This window comes from Scyliorhinus torazame, chromosome 26 (assembly GCF_047496885.1).
Source record: "Scyliorhinus torazame isolate Kashiwa2021f chromosome 26, sScyTor2.1, whole genome shotgun sequence".
NCBI classification, from domain to species: Eukaryota; Metazoa; Chordata; class Chondrichthyes; order Carcharhiniformes; family Scyliorhinidae; genus Scyliorhinus; species Scyliorhinus torazame.
In genome coordinates, this window is record NC_092732.1 from 41910768 (window position 1) to 41929946 (window position 19179).

Below are 19179 nucleotides of genomic sequence, written 5' to 3' on the forward strand. Positions count from 1 at the left end.
GTTAGAGAGAGAGGGGAAATCAGCCAGGGTTCCTGCTCCTGATCACTGTCCAGTGATCCCTGGGTTAGAGAGAGAGAGGGGAAATCAGCCAGGGTTCCTGCTCCTGATCACTGTCCAGTGTTCCCTGGGTTAGAGAGAGAGGGGAAATCAGCCAGGGTTCCTGCTCCTGATCACTGTCCAGTGATCCCTGGGTTAGAGAGAGAGGGGAAATCAGCAAGGGTTCCTGCTCCTGATCACTGTCCAGTGATCCCTGGGTTAGAGAGAGAGGGGAAATCAGCCAGGGTTCCTGCTCCTGATCACTGTCCAGTGGTCCCTGGGTTAGAGAGAGAGGGGAAATCAGCCAGGGTTCCTGCTCCTGATCACTGTCCAGTGATCCCTGGGTTAGAGAGAGAGGGGAAATCAGCCAGGGTTCCTGCTCCTGATCACTGTCCAGTGATCCCTGGGTAAGAGAGAGAGAGGGGAAATCAGCCAGGGTTCCTGCTCCTGATCACTGTCCAGTGATCCCTGGGTTAGAGAGAGAGGGGAAATCAGCCAGGTTCCTGCTCCTGATCACTGTCCAGTGATCCCTGGGTTAGAGAGGGAGGGGAAATCAGCCAGGGTTCCTGCTCCTGATCACTGTCCAGTGATCCCTGGGTTAGAGAGAGAGGGGAAATCAGCCAGGGTTCCTGCTCCTGATCACTGTCCAGTGATCCCTGGGTTAGAGAGAGAGAGGGGAAATCAGCCAGGGTTCCTGCTCCTGATCACTGTCCAGTGTTCCCTGGGTTAGAGAGAGAGGGGAAATCAGCCAGGGTTCCTGCTCCTGATCACTGTCCAGTGATCCCTGGGTTAGAGAGAGAGGGGAAATCAGCCAGGATTCCTGCTCCTGATCACTGTCCGGTGATCCCTGGGTTAGAGAGAGAGAGGGGAAATCAGCCAGGGTTCCTGCTCCTGATCACTATCCAGTGATCCCTGGGTTAGAGAGAGAGGGGAAATCAGCAAGGGTTCCTGCTCCTGATCACTGTCCAGTGATCCCTGGGTTAGAGAGAGAGAGGAAATCAGCCAGGGTTCCTGCTCCTGATCACTGTCCAGTGATACCTGGGTTAGAGAGAGAGAGGAAATCAGCCAGGTTCCTGCTCCTGATCACTGGACAGTGATCCCTGGGTTAGAGAGAGAGGGGAAATCAGCCAGGGTTCCTGCTCCTGATCACTGTCCAGTGATCCCTGGGTTAGAGAGAGAGAGGGGAAATCAGCCAGGGTTCCTGCTCCTGATCACTGTCCAGTGATCCCTGGGTTAGAGAGAGAGAGGATATCAGCCAGGGTTCCTGCTCCTGATCACTGTCCAGTGATCCCTGTGTTAGAGAGAGAGAGGGGAAATCAGCCAGGGTTCCTGCTCCTGATCACTGTCCAGTAATCCCTGGGTTAGAGAGAGAGGGGAAATCAGCCAGGATTCCTGCTCCTGATCACTGTCCGGTGATCCCTGGGTTAGAGAGAGAGAGGGGAAATCAGCCAGGGTTCCTGCTCCTGATCACTATCCAGTGATCCCTGGGTTAGAGAGAGAGGGGAAATCAGCAAGGGTTCCTGCTCCTGATCACTGTCCAGTGATCCCTGGGTTAGAGAGAGAGGGGAAATCAGCCAGGGTTCCTGCTCCTGATCACTGTCCAGTGGTCCCTGGGTTAGAGAGAGAGGGGAAATCAGCCAGGGTTCCTGCTCCTGATCACTGTCCAGTGATCCCTGGGTTAGAGAGAGAGGGGAAATCAGCCAGGGTTCCTGCTCCTGATCACTGTCCAGTGATCCCTGGTTAAGAGAGAGAGAGGGGAAATCAGCCAGGGTTCCTGCTCCTGATCACTGACCAGTGATCCCTGGGTTAGAGAGAGAGGGGAAATCAGCCAGGTTCCTGCTCCTGATCACTGTCCAGTGATCCCTGGGTTAGAGAGGGAGGGGAAATCAGCCAGGGTTCCTGCTCCTGATCACTGTCCAGTGATCCCTGGGTAAGAGAGAGAGGGGGGAAATCAGCCAGGGTTCCTGCTCCTGATCACTGTCCAGTGATCCCTGGGTTAGAGAGAGAGAGGGGAAATCAGCGAGGGTTCCTGCTCCTGATCACTGTCCAGTGATCCCTGGGTTAGAGAGAGAGGGGAAATCAGCCAGGGTTCCTGCTCCTGATCACTGTCCAGTGATCCCTGGGTTAGAGAGAGAGAGGAAATCAGCCAGGGTTCCTGCTCCTGATCACTGTCCAGTGATCCCTGGGTTAGAGACAGAGAGGGGAAATCAGCCAGTGTTCCTGCTCCTGATCACTGTCCAGTGATCCCTGGGTAAGAGAGAGAGAGGGGAAATCAGCCAGGGTTCCTGCTCCTGATCACTGACCAGTGATCCCTGGGTTAGAGAGAGAGGGGAAATCAGCCAGGTTCCTGCTCCTGATCACTGTCCAGTGATCCCTGGGTTAGAGAGGGAGGGGAAATCAGCCAGGGTTCCTGCTCCTGATCACTGTCCAGTGATCCCTGGGTAAGAGAGAGAGAGGGGAAATCAGCCAGGGTTCCTGCTCCTGATCACTGTCCAGTGATCCCTGGGTTAGAGAGAGAGAGGAAATCAGCCAGGGTTCCTGCTCCTGATCACTGTCCAGTGTTCCCTGGGTTAGAGAGAGGGGAAATCAGCCGGGGTTCCTGCTCCTGATCACTGTCCAGTGATCCCTGGGTTAGAGAGAGAGAGGGGGGAAATCAGCCAGGGTTCCTGCTCCTGATCACTGTCCAGTGATCCCTGGGTTAGAGAGAGGGGAAATCAGCCGGGGTTCCTGCTCCTGATCACTGTCCAGTGATCCCTGGGTAAGAGAGAGAGAGGGGAAATCAGCCAGGGTTCCTGCTCCTGATCACTGCCCAGTGATCCCTGGGTTAGAGAGAGAGAGAGGGGAAATCAGCCAGGGTTCCTGCTCCTGATCACTGTCCAGTGATCCCTGGGTTAGAGAGAGGGGAAATCAGCCAGGGTTCCTGCTCCTGATCACTGTCCAGTGATCCCTGGGTTAGAGAGAGAGGGGAAATCAGCCAGGGTTCCTGCTCCTGATCACTATCCAGATCACTGGGTTAGAGAGAGAGGGGAAATCAGCCAGGGTCCCTGCTCCTGATCACTGTCCAGTGATCCCTGGGTTAGAGAGAGAGAGGGGAAATCAGCCAGGGTTCCTGCTCCTGATCACTGTCCAGTGTTCCCTGGGTTAGAGAGAGAGAGGAAATCAGCCAGGGTTCCTGCTCCTGATCACTGTCCAGTGATCCCTGGGTTAGAGCGAGAGAGGGGAAATCAGCCAGGGTCCCTGCTCCTGATCACTGTCCAGTGATCCCTGGGTTAGAGAGAGAGAGAGGGGAAATCAGCCAGGGTTCCTGCTCCTGATCACTGCCCAGTGATCCCTGGGTAAGAGAGAGAGGGGAAATCAGCCAGGGTTCCTGCTCCTGATCACTGTCCAGTGAGCCCTGGGTTAGAGAGAGGGGAAATCAGCCAGGGTTCCTGCTCCTGATCACTGTCCAGTGATCCCTGGGTCAGAGAGAGAGAGGGGAAATCAGCCAGGGTTCCTGCTCCTGATCACTGTCCAGTGATCCCTGGGTTAGAGAGAGAGAGAGGAAATCAGCCAGGGTTCCTGCTCCTGATCACTGTCCAGTGATCCCTGGGTTAGAGAGAGAGAGGGGAAATCAGCCAGGGTTCCTGCTCCTGATCACTGTCTAGTGATCCCTGGGTTAGAGAGAGAGAGGGGAAATCAGCCAGGGTTCCTGCTCCTGATCACTGTCCAGTGATCCCTGGGTTAGTGAGAGAGGGGAAATCAGCCAGGGCTCCTGCTCCTGATCACTGTCCAGTGAGCCCTGGGTTAGAGAGAGAGGGGAAATCAGCCAGGGTTCCTGCTCCTGATCACTGTCCAGTGATCTCTGGGTTAGAGAGAGAGAGGGGAAATCAGCCAGGGTCCCTGCTCCTGATCACTGTCCAGTCACTCCCGTCGGGTATTGGGTGACAATACTGGCACTCAGTTGGCTGTGAGGCACAACCTGGTTAAATAGCCTGATGTTTGGCACGTTGGGGTGTGACGCTCTATCCCAGACTGCATCATGTCTCCTGGGGGAGAGCGGTGTGACTGTGTCGATTGTTAATTTAGGAATTTGGTGCTAACTCCGTCTGTTCCCTTTCCTCAGGCTCTACCCCATTGGGGTGACGCTGCAGCGATATCCAATCAGGGACATTGTCATCCAGAACTATCAAATCCCAGCCGGGGTAAGTACCATGGAACCCTCAGACCCTCAAATAGAGGGTCAGGACTGAGGGAGCGCCGCACTGTCAGAGGGTCAGTACTGAGGGAGTGCCGCACAGTCAGAGGGTCAGTACTGAGGGAGTGCCGCACTGTCAGAGGGTCAGTACTGAGGGAGTGCCGCACTGTCAGAGGGTCAGTACTGAGGGAGCGCCGCACTGTCAGAGGGTCAGTACTGAGGGAGTGCCGCACTGTCAGAGGGTCAGTACTGAGGGAGTGCCGCACTGTCAGAGGGTCAGTACTGAGGGAGTGCCGCACTGTCAGAGGGTCAGTACTGAGGGAGTGCTGCACTGTCAGAGGGTCAGTACTGAGGGAGCTCCGCACTGTCAGAGGGTCAGTACTGAGGGAGTGCCGCACTGTCAGAGGGTCAGTACTGAGGGAGTGCCGCACTGTCAGAGGGTCAGTACTGAGGGAGCGCCGCACTGTCAGAGAGTCAGTACTGAGGGAGTGCCGCACTGTCAGAGGGTCAGTACTGAGGGAGTGCTGCACTGTCAGAGGGTCAGTACTGAGGGAGCACCGCACTGTCAGAGGGTCAGTACTGAGGGAGTGCCGCACTGTCAGAGGGTCAGTACTGAGGGAGTGCTGCACTGTGGGAGGGTCAGTACTGAGGGAGCTCCGCACTGTCAGAGGGTCAGTACTGAGGGAGTGCCGCACTGTCAGAGGGTCAGTACTGAGGGAGCTCCGCACTGTCAGAGGGTCAGTACTGAGGGAGTGCCGCACTGTCAGAGGGTCAGTACTGAGGGAGCTCCGCACTGTCAGAGGGTCAGTACTGAGGGAGTGCCGCACTGTCAGAGGGTCAGTACTGAGGGAGCTCCGGACTGTCAGAGGGTCAGTACTGAGGGAGTGCCGCACTGTCAGAGGGTCAGTACTGAGGGAGTGCCGCACTGTCAGAGGGTCAGTGCTGAGGGAGTGCCGCACTGTCAGAGGGTCAGTACTGAGGGAGCTCCGCACTGTCAGAGGGTCAGTACTGAGGGAGCGCCGCACTGTCAGAGAGTCAGTACTGAGGGAGCGCCGCACTGTCAGCGGGTCAGTACTGAGGGAGTGCCGCACTGTCAGAGGGTCAGTACTGAGGGAGCGCCGCACTGTCAGAGGGTCAGTACTGAGGGAGTGTCGCACTGTCAGAGGGTCAGTACTGAGGGAGTGCCGCACTGTCAGAGGGTCAGTATTGAGGGAGTGCCGCACTGTCAGTGGGTCAGTGCTGAGGGAGTGCCGCACTGTCAGAGGGTCAGTACTGAGGGAGCTCCGCACTGTCAGAGGGTCAGTACTGAGGGAGCGCCGCACTGTCAGAGGGTCAGTGCTGAGGGAGTGCCGCACTGTCAGAGGGTCAGTGCTGAGGGAGTGCCGCACTGTCAGAGGGTCAGTGCTGAGGGAGTGCCGCACTGTCAGAGGGTCAGTACTGAGGGAGCTCCGCACTGTCAGAGGGTCAGTACTGAGGGAGCGCCGCACTGTCAGAGAGTCAGTACTGAGGGAGCGCCGCACTGTCAGCGGGTCAGTACTGAGGGAGTGCCGCACTGTCAGAGGGTCAGTACTGAGGGAGCGCCGCACTGTCAGAGGGTCAGTACTGAGGGAGTGTCGCACTGTCAGAGGGTCAGTACTGAGGGAGTGCCGCACTGTCAGAGGGTCAGTGCAGAGGGAGTGCCGCACTGTCAGAGGGTCAGTACTGAGGGAGTGCCGCACTGTCAGAGGGTCAGTACTGAGGGAGTGCTGCACTGTCGGGGGGTCAGTACTGAGGGAGCGCTGCACTGTCGGAGGGTCAGTACTGAGGGAGTGCCGCACTGTCGGAGGGTCAGTACTGAGGTAGCGCTGCACTGTGGGAGGGTCAGTACTGAGGGAGTACCACACTGTCAGTGGGTCAGTAATGAGGGAGCACCGCACTGTCAGAGGGTCAGTACTGAGGGAGTGCCGCACTGTCAGAGGGTCAGTACTGAGGGAGTGCCACACTGTCAGAGGGTCAGTACTGAGGGAGTGCCGCACTGTCAGAGGGTCAGTACTGACGGAGTGCCGCACTGTCAGAGGGTCAGTACTGAGGGAGTGCCGCACTGTCAGTGGGTCAGTACTGAGGGAGTGCCGCACTGTCAGAGGGTCAGTACTGAGGGAGTGCCGCACTGTCAGACGGTCAGTACTGAGGGAGCGCCGCACTGTCAGAGGGTCAGTACTGAGGGAGTGCCGCACTGTCAGAGGGTCAGTACTGAGGGAGTGCCGCACTGTCAGAGGGTCAGTACTGAGGGAGCGCCGCACTGTCAGAGGGTCAGTACTGAGGGAGTGCCGCACTGTCAGACGGTCAGTACTGAGGGAGCGCCGCACTGTCAGAGGGTCTTAGAATCATAGAAGTTTACAGCATGGAAACAGGCCCTTCGGCCCAACCAGTCCATGCCGCCCAGTTTTTACCATTAAGCTAGTCCCAGTTGCCCGCACTTGGCCCATAACCCTCTATACCCATCTTACCCATGTAACTATCTAAATGCTTTTTAAAAGACACAATTGTACCCGCCTCTACTACTACCTCTGGCAGCACATTCCAGACACTCACTACCCTCTGAGTGAAGAAATTGCCCCTCTGGGCCCTTCTGAATCTCTCCCTTCTCACCTTAAACCTATGCCCTCTAGTTTTAGACTCCCCTACCTTTGGGAAAAGATGTTGATTATCTACCTTATCTATGCCCCTCATTATTTTATAGACCTCTATAAGATCACCCCTAAGCCTCCTACGCTCCAGGGAAAAAAGTCCCAGTCTATCCAGCCTCTCCTTATAACTCAAACCATCAAGTCCCGGCAACATCCTAGTAAATCTTTTCTGCACTCTTTCTAGTTTAATAATATCCTTTCTATAATAGGGTGACCAGAACTGCACACAGTATTCCAAGTGTGGCCGTACCAATGTCTTGTACAATTTCAACAAGACGTCCCAACTCCTGTATTCAATGTTCTGACCAATGAAACCAAGCATGCCGAATGCCTTCTTCGCCACCTGTCCACCTGCGACTCCACCTTCAAGGAGCTATGAACCTGTACTCCTAGATCTCTTTGTTCTATAACTCTCCCCAACGCCATACCATTAACTGAGTAGGTCCTGGCCTGATTCGATCTGCCAAAATGCATCACCTCACATTTACCTAAATTAAACTCCATCTGCCATTCGTCGGCCCACTGGCCTAATTGATCAAGATCCCGTTGCAATCCTAGATAACCTTCTTCACTATCCACTGTGCCATCAATCTTGGTGTCATCTGCAAACTTACTAACCATGCCTCCTAAATTCTCATCCAAATCATTAATATAAATCACAAATAACAGTGGACCCAGCACCGATCCCTGAGGCACACCACTGGTCACAGGCCTCCAGTTTGAACAACCACCCTCTGCCTTCTGTCGTCCAGCCAATTTTGAATCCAATTGGCAACCTCACCCTGGATCCCGTGAGCTTTAACCTTCTGCAACAACCTACCATGCGGTACCTTGTCAAAGGCTTTGCTAAAGTCCATGTAGACAACATCTACTGCACTGCCCTCATCTACCTTCTTGGTCACCCCCTCAAAAAACTCAATCAAATTTGTGAGACATGATTTTCCACGCACAAAGCCATGCTGACTGCCCCGAATCAGTCCTTGCCTCTCTAAATGTTTGTGGCTCCTGTCTCTCAGAATACCTTCTGGCAACTTACCTACTACAGACGTTAGGCTCACCGGTCTGTAGTTCCCAGGCTTTTCCCTGCTGCCCTTCTTAAACAAGGGCACAACATTCGCCACTCTCCAATCTTCAGGCACCTCACCTGTGGCTGCCGATGATTCAAATATCTCTGTTAGGGGACCCGCAATTTCCTCCCTAGCCTCCCACAACATCCTGGGATACATTTCATCAGGTCCCGGGGATTTATCTACCTTGATGCGCTTTAAGACTTCCAGCACCTCCTCCTCTGTAATATGCACACTTCTCAAGACATCACTATTTATTTCCCTTAGTTTCCTAACATCCATGCCTTTCTCCACCGTGAATACCGATGAGAAATATTCATTCAGGATCTCACCCAACTCTTGTGGCTCTGCACATAGATGTCCTTGTTGATCCTTAAGAGGCCCTACTCTGTCCCTAGTTACTCTTTTCCCCTTTATGTATCTGTAGAAGCTCTTTGGATTCTCCTTTGCATTATTTGCCAAAGCAATTTCATGTCCCCTTTTTGCCCTCCTGATTTCCCTCTTAACTCTATTTCGACAATCTCTATACTCTTCAAGGGATCCACTTGACCCCAGTTGCTTATGTACGTCATATGCCTCCTTCTTCTTTTTGACCAGAGTCTCAATATCTCGAGTCATCCAGGGTTCCCTACTTCTACCAGCCTTGCCCTTCACTCTAAAGGGAATGTGCTTACCCTGCACCCTGGTTAACAATTTTTAAAAGCCTCCCATTTACCAGCCGTCCCTTTGCCTGCCAACAGTCTCCCCCAATCTACCTCTGCAAGTTCCTGTCTGATACCATCAAAATTGGCCTTGACCCAATTAAGAATTTTAACTCTTGGGCCAGACCTATCATTCTCCATAGCTATCTTAAAACTAATGGAGTTATGGTCACTTGTCCCAAAGTGATCCCTCACTAGCACTTCTGTCACTTGCCCTTCCTTATTTCCCAAGACGAGGTCAAGTTTTGCCCCCTCTCTAGTTGGTCCATCCACATACTGAATGAGAAATTCCTCCTGAATACACTCAACAAATTTCCCTCCATCCAAGCCCCTAATGCTATGGCTGTCCCAGTCAATGTTGGGAAAGTTAAAGTCCCCTACTACTACCACCCTATTATTCTTGCAGCTATCTGTAATCTCCTTACATATTTGCTCCTCAATTTCCCGCTGACTATTTGGGGGCCTGTAGTACAGTCCTACCAAGGTGATCTCTCCCTTCTTATTTTTCAGTTCCACCCATATAGACTCAGTGGGCAAACCCTCGGATATATCCCCTCTAAGTACTGCCGTGATGTTCTCCCTAATCAAAAACTCCACTCCCCCTCCTCTCTTACCTCCTGTTCTATCCTTTCTATAGCATCTGTACCCCGGAACATTGAGCTGCCAGTCCTGCCCCTCCCTTAGCCATGTTTCAGTCATAGCTATAATATCCCAGTCCCATGTGCCCGTCCATGCCCTGAGTTCATCCGCTTTGCCCGTCAGGCCCCTTGCATTGAAATAAATGCAGTTTAATGTAGACCTTCCTTGCTCTCTGCCCTGCTTTCTCTGGTCATGCTTTACACACTCTCCCTTCCTGCCTTTTGTTTCTGTCCCCACTGACTTCCTACATCGGTTCCCATCCCCCTGCCACATTAGTTTAAACCCTCCCCAACTGCACTAGCAAACACACCCCCGAGAACATTGGTTCCGGTCCCACTCAGATGCAGACCGTCCGATTTGTACAGGTCCCACCTCACCCAGAACCGGTCCCAACGCCCCAGGAATTTGAAAGCCTCCCTCTTGCACCATCTCTCAAGCCACGTATTCATCCTAGCTATCCTGTCATTCCTACTCTGACTATCACGTGGCACTGGTAGCAATCCTGAGATTACTACCTTTGAGGTCCTACTTTTTAGTTTAACTCCTAACTCCCTAAATTCAGCTTGTACTGAATTTCAGTACTGAGGGAGTGCCGCACTGTCAGAGGGTCAGTACTGAGGGAGTGCCGCACTGTCAGAGGGTCAGTACTGAGGGAGCGCTGCACTGTCAGAGGGTCAGTACTGAGGGAGTGCCACACTGTCAGAGGGTCAGTGCAGAGGGAGTGCCGCACTGTCAGAGGGTCAGTACTGAGGGAGTGCCGCACTGTCAGAGGGTCAGTACTGAGGGAGTGCTGCACTGTCGGGGGGTCAGTACTGAGGGAGCGCTGCACTGTCGGAGGGTCAGTACTGAGGGAGTGCCGCACTGTCAGAGGGTCAGTACTGAGGGAGTGCCGCACTGTCAGAGGGTCAGTACTGAGGCAGTGCCGCACTGTCAGAGGGTCAGTACTGAGGGAGCGCCGCACTGTCAGAGGGTCAGTACTGAGGGAGTGTTGCACTGTCAGAGGGTCAGTACTGAGGGAGTGCCGAACTGTCAGAGGGTCAGTACTGAGGGAGTGCCGCACTGTCAGAGGGTCAGTACTGAGGGAGTGCCGTACTGTCAGAGGGTCAGTGCTGAGGGAGCGCTGCACTGTCGGAGGGTCAGTACTGAGGGAGCGCTGCACTGTGGGAGGGTCAGTACTGAGGGAGTGCTGCACTGTCGGGGGGTCAGTACTGAGGGAGTGCTGCACTGCGGGAGGGTCAGTACTGAGGGTGTCGGACAAACTGTTCCCCACAGCCACATTTGTGAAGATGTTTGGGGAGTGGCTCTGTGCTGATTTTGATGTTGTGTTCCCTGGATTTGAACAGGAAGTAATTTTGAAATGAATAAATCTTTAATCGAGATAATGTTCAGCCCTGTAGAGGAGTTGAAGGTCGCTATAGAAATGTAAATCATCAAGGTGGCAGTTTAGTGATATTGAATGATTTGACTTGTCGAGTTTTTTTCTCTCTGTCTCTCTCCCCACTGCCCAGACCTTGGTGCAGGCTGGAATTTACTCGCTGGGCCGGAGCCCAGAGGTCTTCGCAGACCCTCAGAGTTACAACCCAAGCCGGTGGTTAAGCGGCGACAGTAACTATTTCCAGGCTTTGTCATTTGGTTTCGGGGTCCGGCAGTGTATCGGACGCAGGGTCGCGGAGACCGAAATAGGCCTTTTTCTAATCCACGTGAGTTCCCCGAACACACATTCGTAACTAGGAAGTTAGACAAAGGAGAACCAGTGGACGTGATCTATTTAGATTTCCAGAAGGCCTTTGACAAGGTGACGCATAGGAGACTGTTAAATAAGTTAAGAGCCCATGGTGTTCAGGGTAAGATCCTGGCATGGATAGAGGATTGGCTGACTGGCAGAAGGCAGAGAGTGGGGATAAAGGGGTCTTTTTCAGGATGACAGCCGGTGACTAGCGGTGTGCCTCAGGGGTCTGTGCTGGGACCACAACTTTTCACAATATACATAGAACATAGAAAACACAGCACAGAACAGGCCCTTCGGCCCACGATGTTGTGCCGAACCTTTGTCCTAGATTAATCATAGATTATCATTGAATTTACAGTGCAGAAGGAGGCCATTCGGCCCTTTGAGTCTGCACCGGCTCTTGGAAAGAGCACCCTACCCAAACTCAACACCTTCACCCAACACCAAGGGCAATTTGGACATTAAGGGCAATTTATCATTGGCCAATTCACCTAACCTGCACATCTTTGGATTGTGGGAGGAAACCGGAGCACCCGGAGGAAACCCACGCAGACACGGGGAGGACGTGCAGACTCCGCACAGTCAGTGACCCAAGCCGGAATCGAACCTGGGACCCTGGAGCTGTGAAGCAATTGTGCTATCCACAATGCTACCGTGCTGCCCTTGAGAACAAATAAATCTACACTATATCATTTAACCGTAATCCATGTACCTATCCAATAGCTGCTTGAAGGTCCCTAATGTTTCCGACTCAACTACTTGCACAGGCAGTGCATTCCATGCCCCCACTACTCTCTGGGTAAAGAACCTACCTCTGATATCCCTCCTATATCTTCCACCTTTCACCTTAAATTTATGTCCCCTTGTAATGGTTTGTTCCACCCGGGGAAAAAGTCTCTGACTGTCTACTCTATCTATTCCCCTGATCATCTTATAAACCTCTATCAAGTCGCCCCTCATCCTTCTCCGTTCTAATGAGAAAAGGCCTAGCACCCTCAACCTTTCCTCGTAAGACCTACTCTCCATTCCAGGCAACATCCTGGTAAATCTTCTTTGCACCTTTTCCAAAGCTTCCACATCCTTCCTAAAATGAGGCGACCAGAACTGTACACAGTACTCCAAATGTGGCCTTACCAAAGTTTTGTACAGCTGCATCATCACCTCACGGCTCTTAAATTCAATCCCTCTGTTAATGAACGCGAGCACACCATAGGCCTTCTTCACAGCTCTATCCACTTGAGTGGCAACTTTCAAAGATGTATGAACATAGACCCCAAGATCTCTCTGCTCCTCCACATTGCCAAGAACTCTACCGTTAACCCTGTATTCCGCATTCATATTTGTCCTTCCAAAATGGACAACCTCACACTTTTCAGGGTTAAACTCCATCTGCCACTTCTCAGCCCAGCTCTGCATCCTATCTATGTCTCTTTGCAGCCGACAACAGCCCTCCTTACTATCCACAACTCCACCAATCTTCGTATCATCTGCAAATTTACTGACCCACCCTTCAACTCCCTCATCCAAGTCATTAATGAAAATCACAAACAGCAGAGGACCCAGAACTGATCCCTGCGGTACGCCACTGGTAACTGGGATCCAGGCTGAATATTTGCCATCCACCACCACTCTCTGACTTCTATCGGTTAGCCAGTTCGTTATCCAACTGGCCAAATTTCCCACTATCCCATGCCTCCCATACATTCATGATCTGGAAGAAGGAACTGAAGGCACTGTTGCTAAGTTTGCAGATGATGCAAAGATCTGTAGAGGGACAGGTAGTATTGAGGAAGCAAGGGGGCTGCAGAAGGACTTGGACAAGCTAGGAGAGTGAGCTATGAAGTGGCAGATGGAATACAATGTGGACAAGTGTGAGGTTATGCACTTTGGAAGGAGGAATGGAGGCATAGACTATTTTCTAAATGGGGAAATGCTTCGGAAATCAGAAGCACAAAGGGACTTGGGAGTCCTTGTTCACGATTCTCTTCAGGTTAACGTGCAGGTGGGGCAGCACGGTGGCGCAGTGGTTAGCACTGCTGCCTCACGGCGCCGAGGTCCCAGGTTCGATCCCGGCTCTGGGTCACTGTCCGTGTGGAGTTTCCACATTCTCCCCGTGTCTGCGTGGGTTTCGCCCCCACAACCCCAAAGATATGCAGGGTGGGTGGATTGGCCGCGCTAAATTGCCCCTTAATTGCAAAACATTGATTGGGTACTCTAAATTTATTTTAAAAAGTTAATGGGCAGGTTCAGTCGGCAGTTAGGAAGGCAAATGCAATGTTAGCATTAATGTCAAGAGGGCTAGAATACAAGACCAGGGATGTACTTCTGAGGCTGTGTAAGGCTGTGGTCAGACCCCATTTGGAGTATTGTGAGCAGTTTTAGGCCCCGTATCTAAGGAAAGATGTGCTGGGGCCTTGGAAAGGGTCCAGAGGAGGTTCACAAGAACGATCCCTGGAATGAAGAGCTTGTCGTATGAGGAACGGTTGAGGACTCTGGGTCTGTACTCGTTGGAGTTTAGAAGGACGAGGGGGGGGATCTTATTGAAACTTACAGGATACTGCGAGGCCTGGATAGAGTGGACGTGGAGAGGATGTTTCCACTTGTAGGAGAGACTAGAAGCAGAGGGCACCATCTCAGACTAAAGGGACAATCATTGAAACAGGGATGAGGAGGAATTTCTTCAGCCAGAGGGTGGTGAATCTGTGGAACTCTTTGCCGGTAGCACAGCGGTTAGCACTGATGCTTCACAGCTCCAGGGTCCCGGGTTCGATTCCCCGCTGGGTCACTGTCTGTGCGGAGGTCTGCACGTTCTCCCCCGTGTGTGCGGGGTTTCCTCCGGGTGCTCCGGTTTCCTCCCACAAGTCCCGAAAGACGTGAATTTGGACATTCTGAATTCTCCCTCTGTGTACCCGAACAGGTGCCGGAATGTGGCGACTAGGGGCTTTTCACAGTAACATTGCGGTGTTAATGTCAGCCTACTTGTGACAACAAAGATTATTATTATTCTAGAAGGCTGTGGAGGCCAAATCACTGAGTGTCTTTAAGACAGAGATAGATAGGTTCCTGATTAATAAGGGGATCAGGGGTTATGGGGAGAAGGCAGGAGAATGGGGATGAGAAAATATCAGCCATGATTGAATGTCGGAGCAGACTCGATGGGCCGAGTGGCCTAATTCTGCTCCTATGTCTTATGGTCTAGGATGTAATGGTCAGCTTCACCATCGCTGTCCTTCCTCTCTCCCTCTGCACTTATAGAATCATGGAATCTACAGTGCAGAAGGAGGCCATTCGGCCCATCGAGTCTGCACCGGCCCTTGGAAAGAGCACCTGTTAAACCCACACCTCCCCCCTATCCCCATAACCCAGCAACCCCACCTTTTTGAACACTATGGGCAATTTATCATGGCCAATCCACCTAAGCTGCACATCTTTGGACTGTGGGAGGAAACCGGAGCACCCGGAGGAAACCCCACGCGCACACGGGGGAGAACGTGCAGACTCCGCACAGACAGTGACCCAAGCCGGGAATCGAACCCGGGACCCTGGAGCTGTGAGGCAACAGTGCTAACCACTGCACTGTGCCACCGTGCTCTCCCTCCCCAACTCCTCACTCCGCCTCCCCAAGGTGGGTTTGTTTTCCTGTGTCTGACTTTGGAGGGTGCGGGGGTCCTGTCTGTGTGACTATGAGGGGGGTCCTGTCTGTGTGACTGTGGGGGATCGTGTGGGGGGTGGGGGGCTTGTCTTCCTCACCCTGGCGGGGTTGCGGTGGGTCTGTTTGCGGGGAGGGCACATAAACCTCGGCATCAGGGATCAGGAGGAGATCTGACAGCTGAGTGGATCCTGAGAGATCCTCCCAGCCTGGGATCAACCGTTAACCCCCACCCCCCCCCCCCCCCGAGACTGCCCCCCCCCCCCTCCGCCGGCCCCCATCACAAACGCTCCCACCGTTCTGCTGAGGCCTAACCCACTCTCTGTTTTCTCTCTCTCTCTCCCCGGTAGATTTTGAGGAAGTTCCAGGTTGTCACCAGATCCACGGCTGATATTAAGCTGATTTACGGGTTCATTGTCATGGTGGATGAGGCACCTCTCCTGGCCTTCCGACCCCTACAGCCGGAACATCACAGTTAGCAGAACAGCAGGCCCCAGCGCTGCCAACAGGCCCCAGCGCCACCAACAGGCCCCAGCGCTGCCAACAGGCCCCAGCGCTGCCAACAGGCCCCAGCACTGCCAACAGGCCCCAGCACTGCCAACAGGCCCCAGCACTGCCAACAGGCCCCAGCACTGCCAACAGCCCCAGCGCTGCCACCAACAGGCCCCAGCGCTGCCAACAGGCCCCAGCGCTGCCAACAGGCCCCAGCGCTTGCCAACAGGCCCAGCACTGCCAACAGGCCCCAGCGCTGCCAACAGGCCCCAGCGCTGCCACCAACAGGGGATGAGGGGGTGATGAGGGCAGAATGGGGAGAATGAGGGGGAGAGTGAGGGGGAGAATGAGGGGGAGAGTGAGGGTGAGAGTGAGGGGGAGTATGAGGGGGAGAATGAGGGAGGAGGTGGAGAATGAGGGAGGAGGTGGAGAATGAGGGAGGAGGTGGAGAATGAGGGAGGAGGGGGAGAATGAGGGGGGAGGGGGAGAATGAGGGGGAGGGGGAGAATGAGGGGGGAGGGGGAGAATGAGGGGAGGAGAATGAAGGAGGAGGTGGAGAATGAGGGGGGAGGGGGAGAATGAGGGGGGAGGGGGAGAATGAGGGGGTGAGGGGAAGCATGAGGGGGTGAGTGAGGGGAGCATGAGGGGAGCATGAGGGGGAGCGTGAGGGGGAGAATGAGGGGGAGAATGAGGGGGAGAATGAGGGGGGAGGGGGAGAATGAGGGGGGTGGGGGAGAATGAGGGGGGAGGGGGAGCGTGAGGGGAGCATGAGGGGGAGAGTGAGGGGAGAATGAGGGGGAGGGGAGAATGAGGGGGGAGGGGGAGAATGAGGGGGAGGGGAGAATGAGGGGGGAGGGGGAGAATGAGGGGGAGGGGGAGAATGAGGGGGAGGGGGAGAATGAGGGGGGGGAGGGGTAGAATGAGGGGGGGAGGGGGAGAATGAGGGGGAGGTGGAGAATGAGGGGGGAGGGGGAGAATGAGGGGGAGGTGGAGAATGAGGGGGGAGGGGAGAATGAGGGGGGAGGGGGAGAATGAGGGGGGAGGGGGAGAATGAGGGGAGAGGGGGAGAATGAGGGGGGAGGGGGAGAATGAGGGGGGAGGGGGAGAATGAGGGGGAGAATGAGGGGGAGAATGAGGGGGGAGGGGGAGAGTGAGGGGAGCATGAGGGGGAGAGTGAGGGGAGCATGAGGGGGAGAATGAGGGAGGAGGGGAGAATGAGGGGGAGGGGGAGAATGAGGGGGGAGGGGGAGAATGAGGGGGGGGAGGGGGAGAATGAGGGGGGGAGGGGGAGAATGAGGGGGGAGGGGGAGAATGAGGGTGGAGGGAGCTGTTTCAATTATCCAAAGAGCGATAGGGAGGTGGAGAACGAGCTGAATAGTTCTCTCTCCAGAGAGGGACACGGGACACTCCCATTTTCCCAGCTCCACACGTGATCACTGCTCATCTCGAACCCTGGAACTGACTGAATGTCGAACCTTTGCCGCCGCCCCTGTGCGTGAGGAAGATCCCGCGGATGTCTGGATTTCACACACTCCACATAGAACATCGCCAACCCAGGCTAGTAAACCTCCTGAAGGAGCGAATGGGCAGGACGTGGAAGCATTTGCCCCACACTTGGACTCCGAGAGGAACAGTGTTTGAAATAAGGGACTTGCGAGCTCATCGGCCTCTATGTTGAGCTCTAATTTGTAATACTGCAACTTGTGGCTTCGGTAGCGACTTAACCGGGCAAATAAATCTCACAAAGTTCTGTTAGCCTGGACATGTGGTTCTCCTTCCAGCTTATTCTGGGGTTTGTCAGTTTATTCTCAGTGTGCTGCCTCCCTCGTGCTCCCTCCCTCCCTCGTGCTCCCTCCCTCCCTCCCTCGTGCTCCCTCCCTCCCTCGTGCTCCCTCCCTCCCTCGTGCTCCCTCCCTCCCTCTTCCCTCGTGCTCCCTCCCTTGTGCCTGTTAGTTTCCAAGAGACAATCTCCTTTATATTGAATAAACCCCGTTGTTTTGGGGTTGAGGGCAATTGGGGCTGTCATTGGCCGGAGGGGGGTGGGGGTCTGGGGTCAGATTGACCCTCAGCGAATGATCAGCCCCCCCTACCCCTGCGATGATGTGCCAGGTGCTTTTTTTTTTTAAATAATATTTTATTGAAAATTTTTGGTCAACCAACACAGTACATTGTGCATCCTTTACACAACATTATAACAATACAGATAATAATGACCTTTTTTATTTAAACAAGAACAAAAGAAAACAACAACAAATAAATAAATATTAAATAACAAAAAATAAAAACTAGCCCTAATTGGCAACTGCCTTGTCTCAGGCACACCCCCCCCCCCACCCCCCACACCCCAAGTCCTGGGCCGCTGCTGCTGCCTTCTTTGTTCTCCCCTATCTATCTTTCCGCAAGATATTCGACGAACGGTTGCCACCGCCTAGTAAACCCTTGAGCCGACCCCCTTAGGACGAACTTAATCCGCTCTAACTTTATGAACCCCGCCATATCATTTATCCAGGTCCCCACCCCCGGGGGCTTGGCTTCTTTCCACATTAGCAATATTCTGCGCCGGGCTACTAGGGACGCAAAGGCCAAAACATCGGCCTCTCTCGCCTCCTGCACTCCCGGCTCTTGTGCAACCCCAAATATAGCCAACCCCCAGCTTGGTTCGACCCGGACTCCGACTACTTTCGAAAGCACCTTTGTCACCCCCATCCAAAACCCCTGTAGTGCCGGGCATGACCAAAACATATGGGTATGATTCGCTGGGCTTCTCGAGCACCTCGCACACCTATCCTCCACCCCAAAAAATTTACTGAGCCGTGTTCCAGTCATATGTGCCCTGTGTAATACCTTAAACTGAATCAGGCTTAGCCTGGCGCACGAGGACGACGAGTTTACCCTGTTTAGGGCATCTGCCCACATCCCCTCCTCAATCTCCTCCCCTAGCTCTTCTTCCCATTTCCCTTTTAGTTCGTCCATCATAGTCTCCCCTTCGTCTCTCATTTCCCTATATATATCCGACACCTTACCGTCCCCCACCCATTTCTTTGAGATGACTCTGTCCTGCACCTCTTGTGTCGGGAGCTGCGGGAATTCCCTCACCTGCTGCCTCGCAAAAGCCCTCAATTGCATGTACCTGAATGCATTCCCTTGGGGCAACCCATATTCTCGGTCAGCGCTCCCAGACTCGCAAACTTCCCATCCACAAATAGATCTTTCAATTGCGTTATACCTGCTCTTTGCCACATTCCATATCCCCCATCCATTCCCCCCGGGGCAAACCTATGGTTGTTTCTTATCGGGGACCCCCCCAGTGCTCCGGTCTTTCCCCTATGTCGTCTCCACTGTCCCCAAATCTTCAGTGTAGCTACCACCACCGGACTCGTGGTATAGTTCCTTGGTGAGAACGGCAATGGGGCTGTCACCATAGCCTGCAGGCTGGTCCCCCTACAGGACGCCCTCTCCAATCTCTTCCACGCCGCTCCTTCCTCCTCTCCCATCCACTTACTCACCATTGAAATATTAGCGGCCCAATAATACTCACTTAGGCTCGGTAGTGCCAGCCCCCCCTATCCCTACTACGCTGTAAGAATCCCTTCCTCACTCTCGGAGTCTTCCCGGCCCAAACAAAACCCATGATACTCTTTTCTATCCTTTTGAAAAAAGCCTTCGTGATCACCACCGGGAGACACTGAAACACAAAAAGGAATCTCGGAGGACCACCATCTTAACTGCCTGCACCCTCCCTGCCATTGACAATGCTACCATGTCCCATCTCTTGAAATCTTCCTCCATCTGTTCCACCAACCGCGTCAAATTTAGCCTGTGCAATGTGCCCCAATTCTTAGCTATCTGGATCCCCAGGTAACGAAAGTCTCTTGTTACCTTCCTCAACGGTAGGTCTTCTATTTCTCTACTTTGCTCCCCTGGATGCACCACAAACAGCTCACTCTTTCCCATGTTCAATTTATACCCTGAAAAATCCCCAAACTCCCAAGTATCCGCATTATTTCTGGCATCCCCTCCGCTGGA

At 53.7% G+C, this 19179-nt stretch overlaps 1 protein-coding gene and 1 long non-coding RNA gene across 2 annotated transcripts in view; one reads left to right on the top strand and one right to left on the bottom strand.

The window, feature by feature from the left end:
• Positions 1-15367, top strand: part of LOC140403004 (cytochrome P450 11B, mitochondrial-like) — a 63681-nt gene extending 48314 nt beyond the window's left edge. Inside the window, exons 7-9 of the mRNA XM_072490659.1 lie at positions 4139-4217; positions 10792-10983; positions 15012-15367. Coding sequence (XP_072346760.1) covers positions 4139-4217; positions 10792-10983; positions 15012-15140 — 400 coding nt within the window. The 3' untranslated portion in view covers positions 15141-15367. The remainder of the gene's footprint in view (positions 1-4138; positions 4218-10791; positions 10984-15011) is intronic.
• Positions 1-19179, bottom strand: part of LOC140403007 (uncharacterized) — a 130121-nt gene that overhangs the window by 61718 nt on the left and 49224 nt on the right. The window lies entirely within an intron of this gene.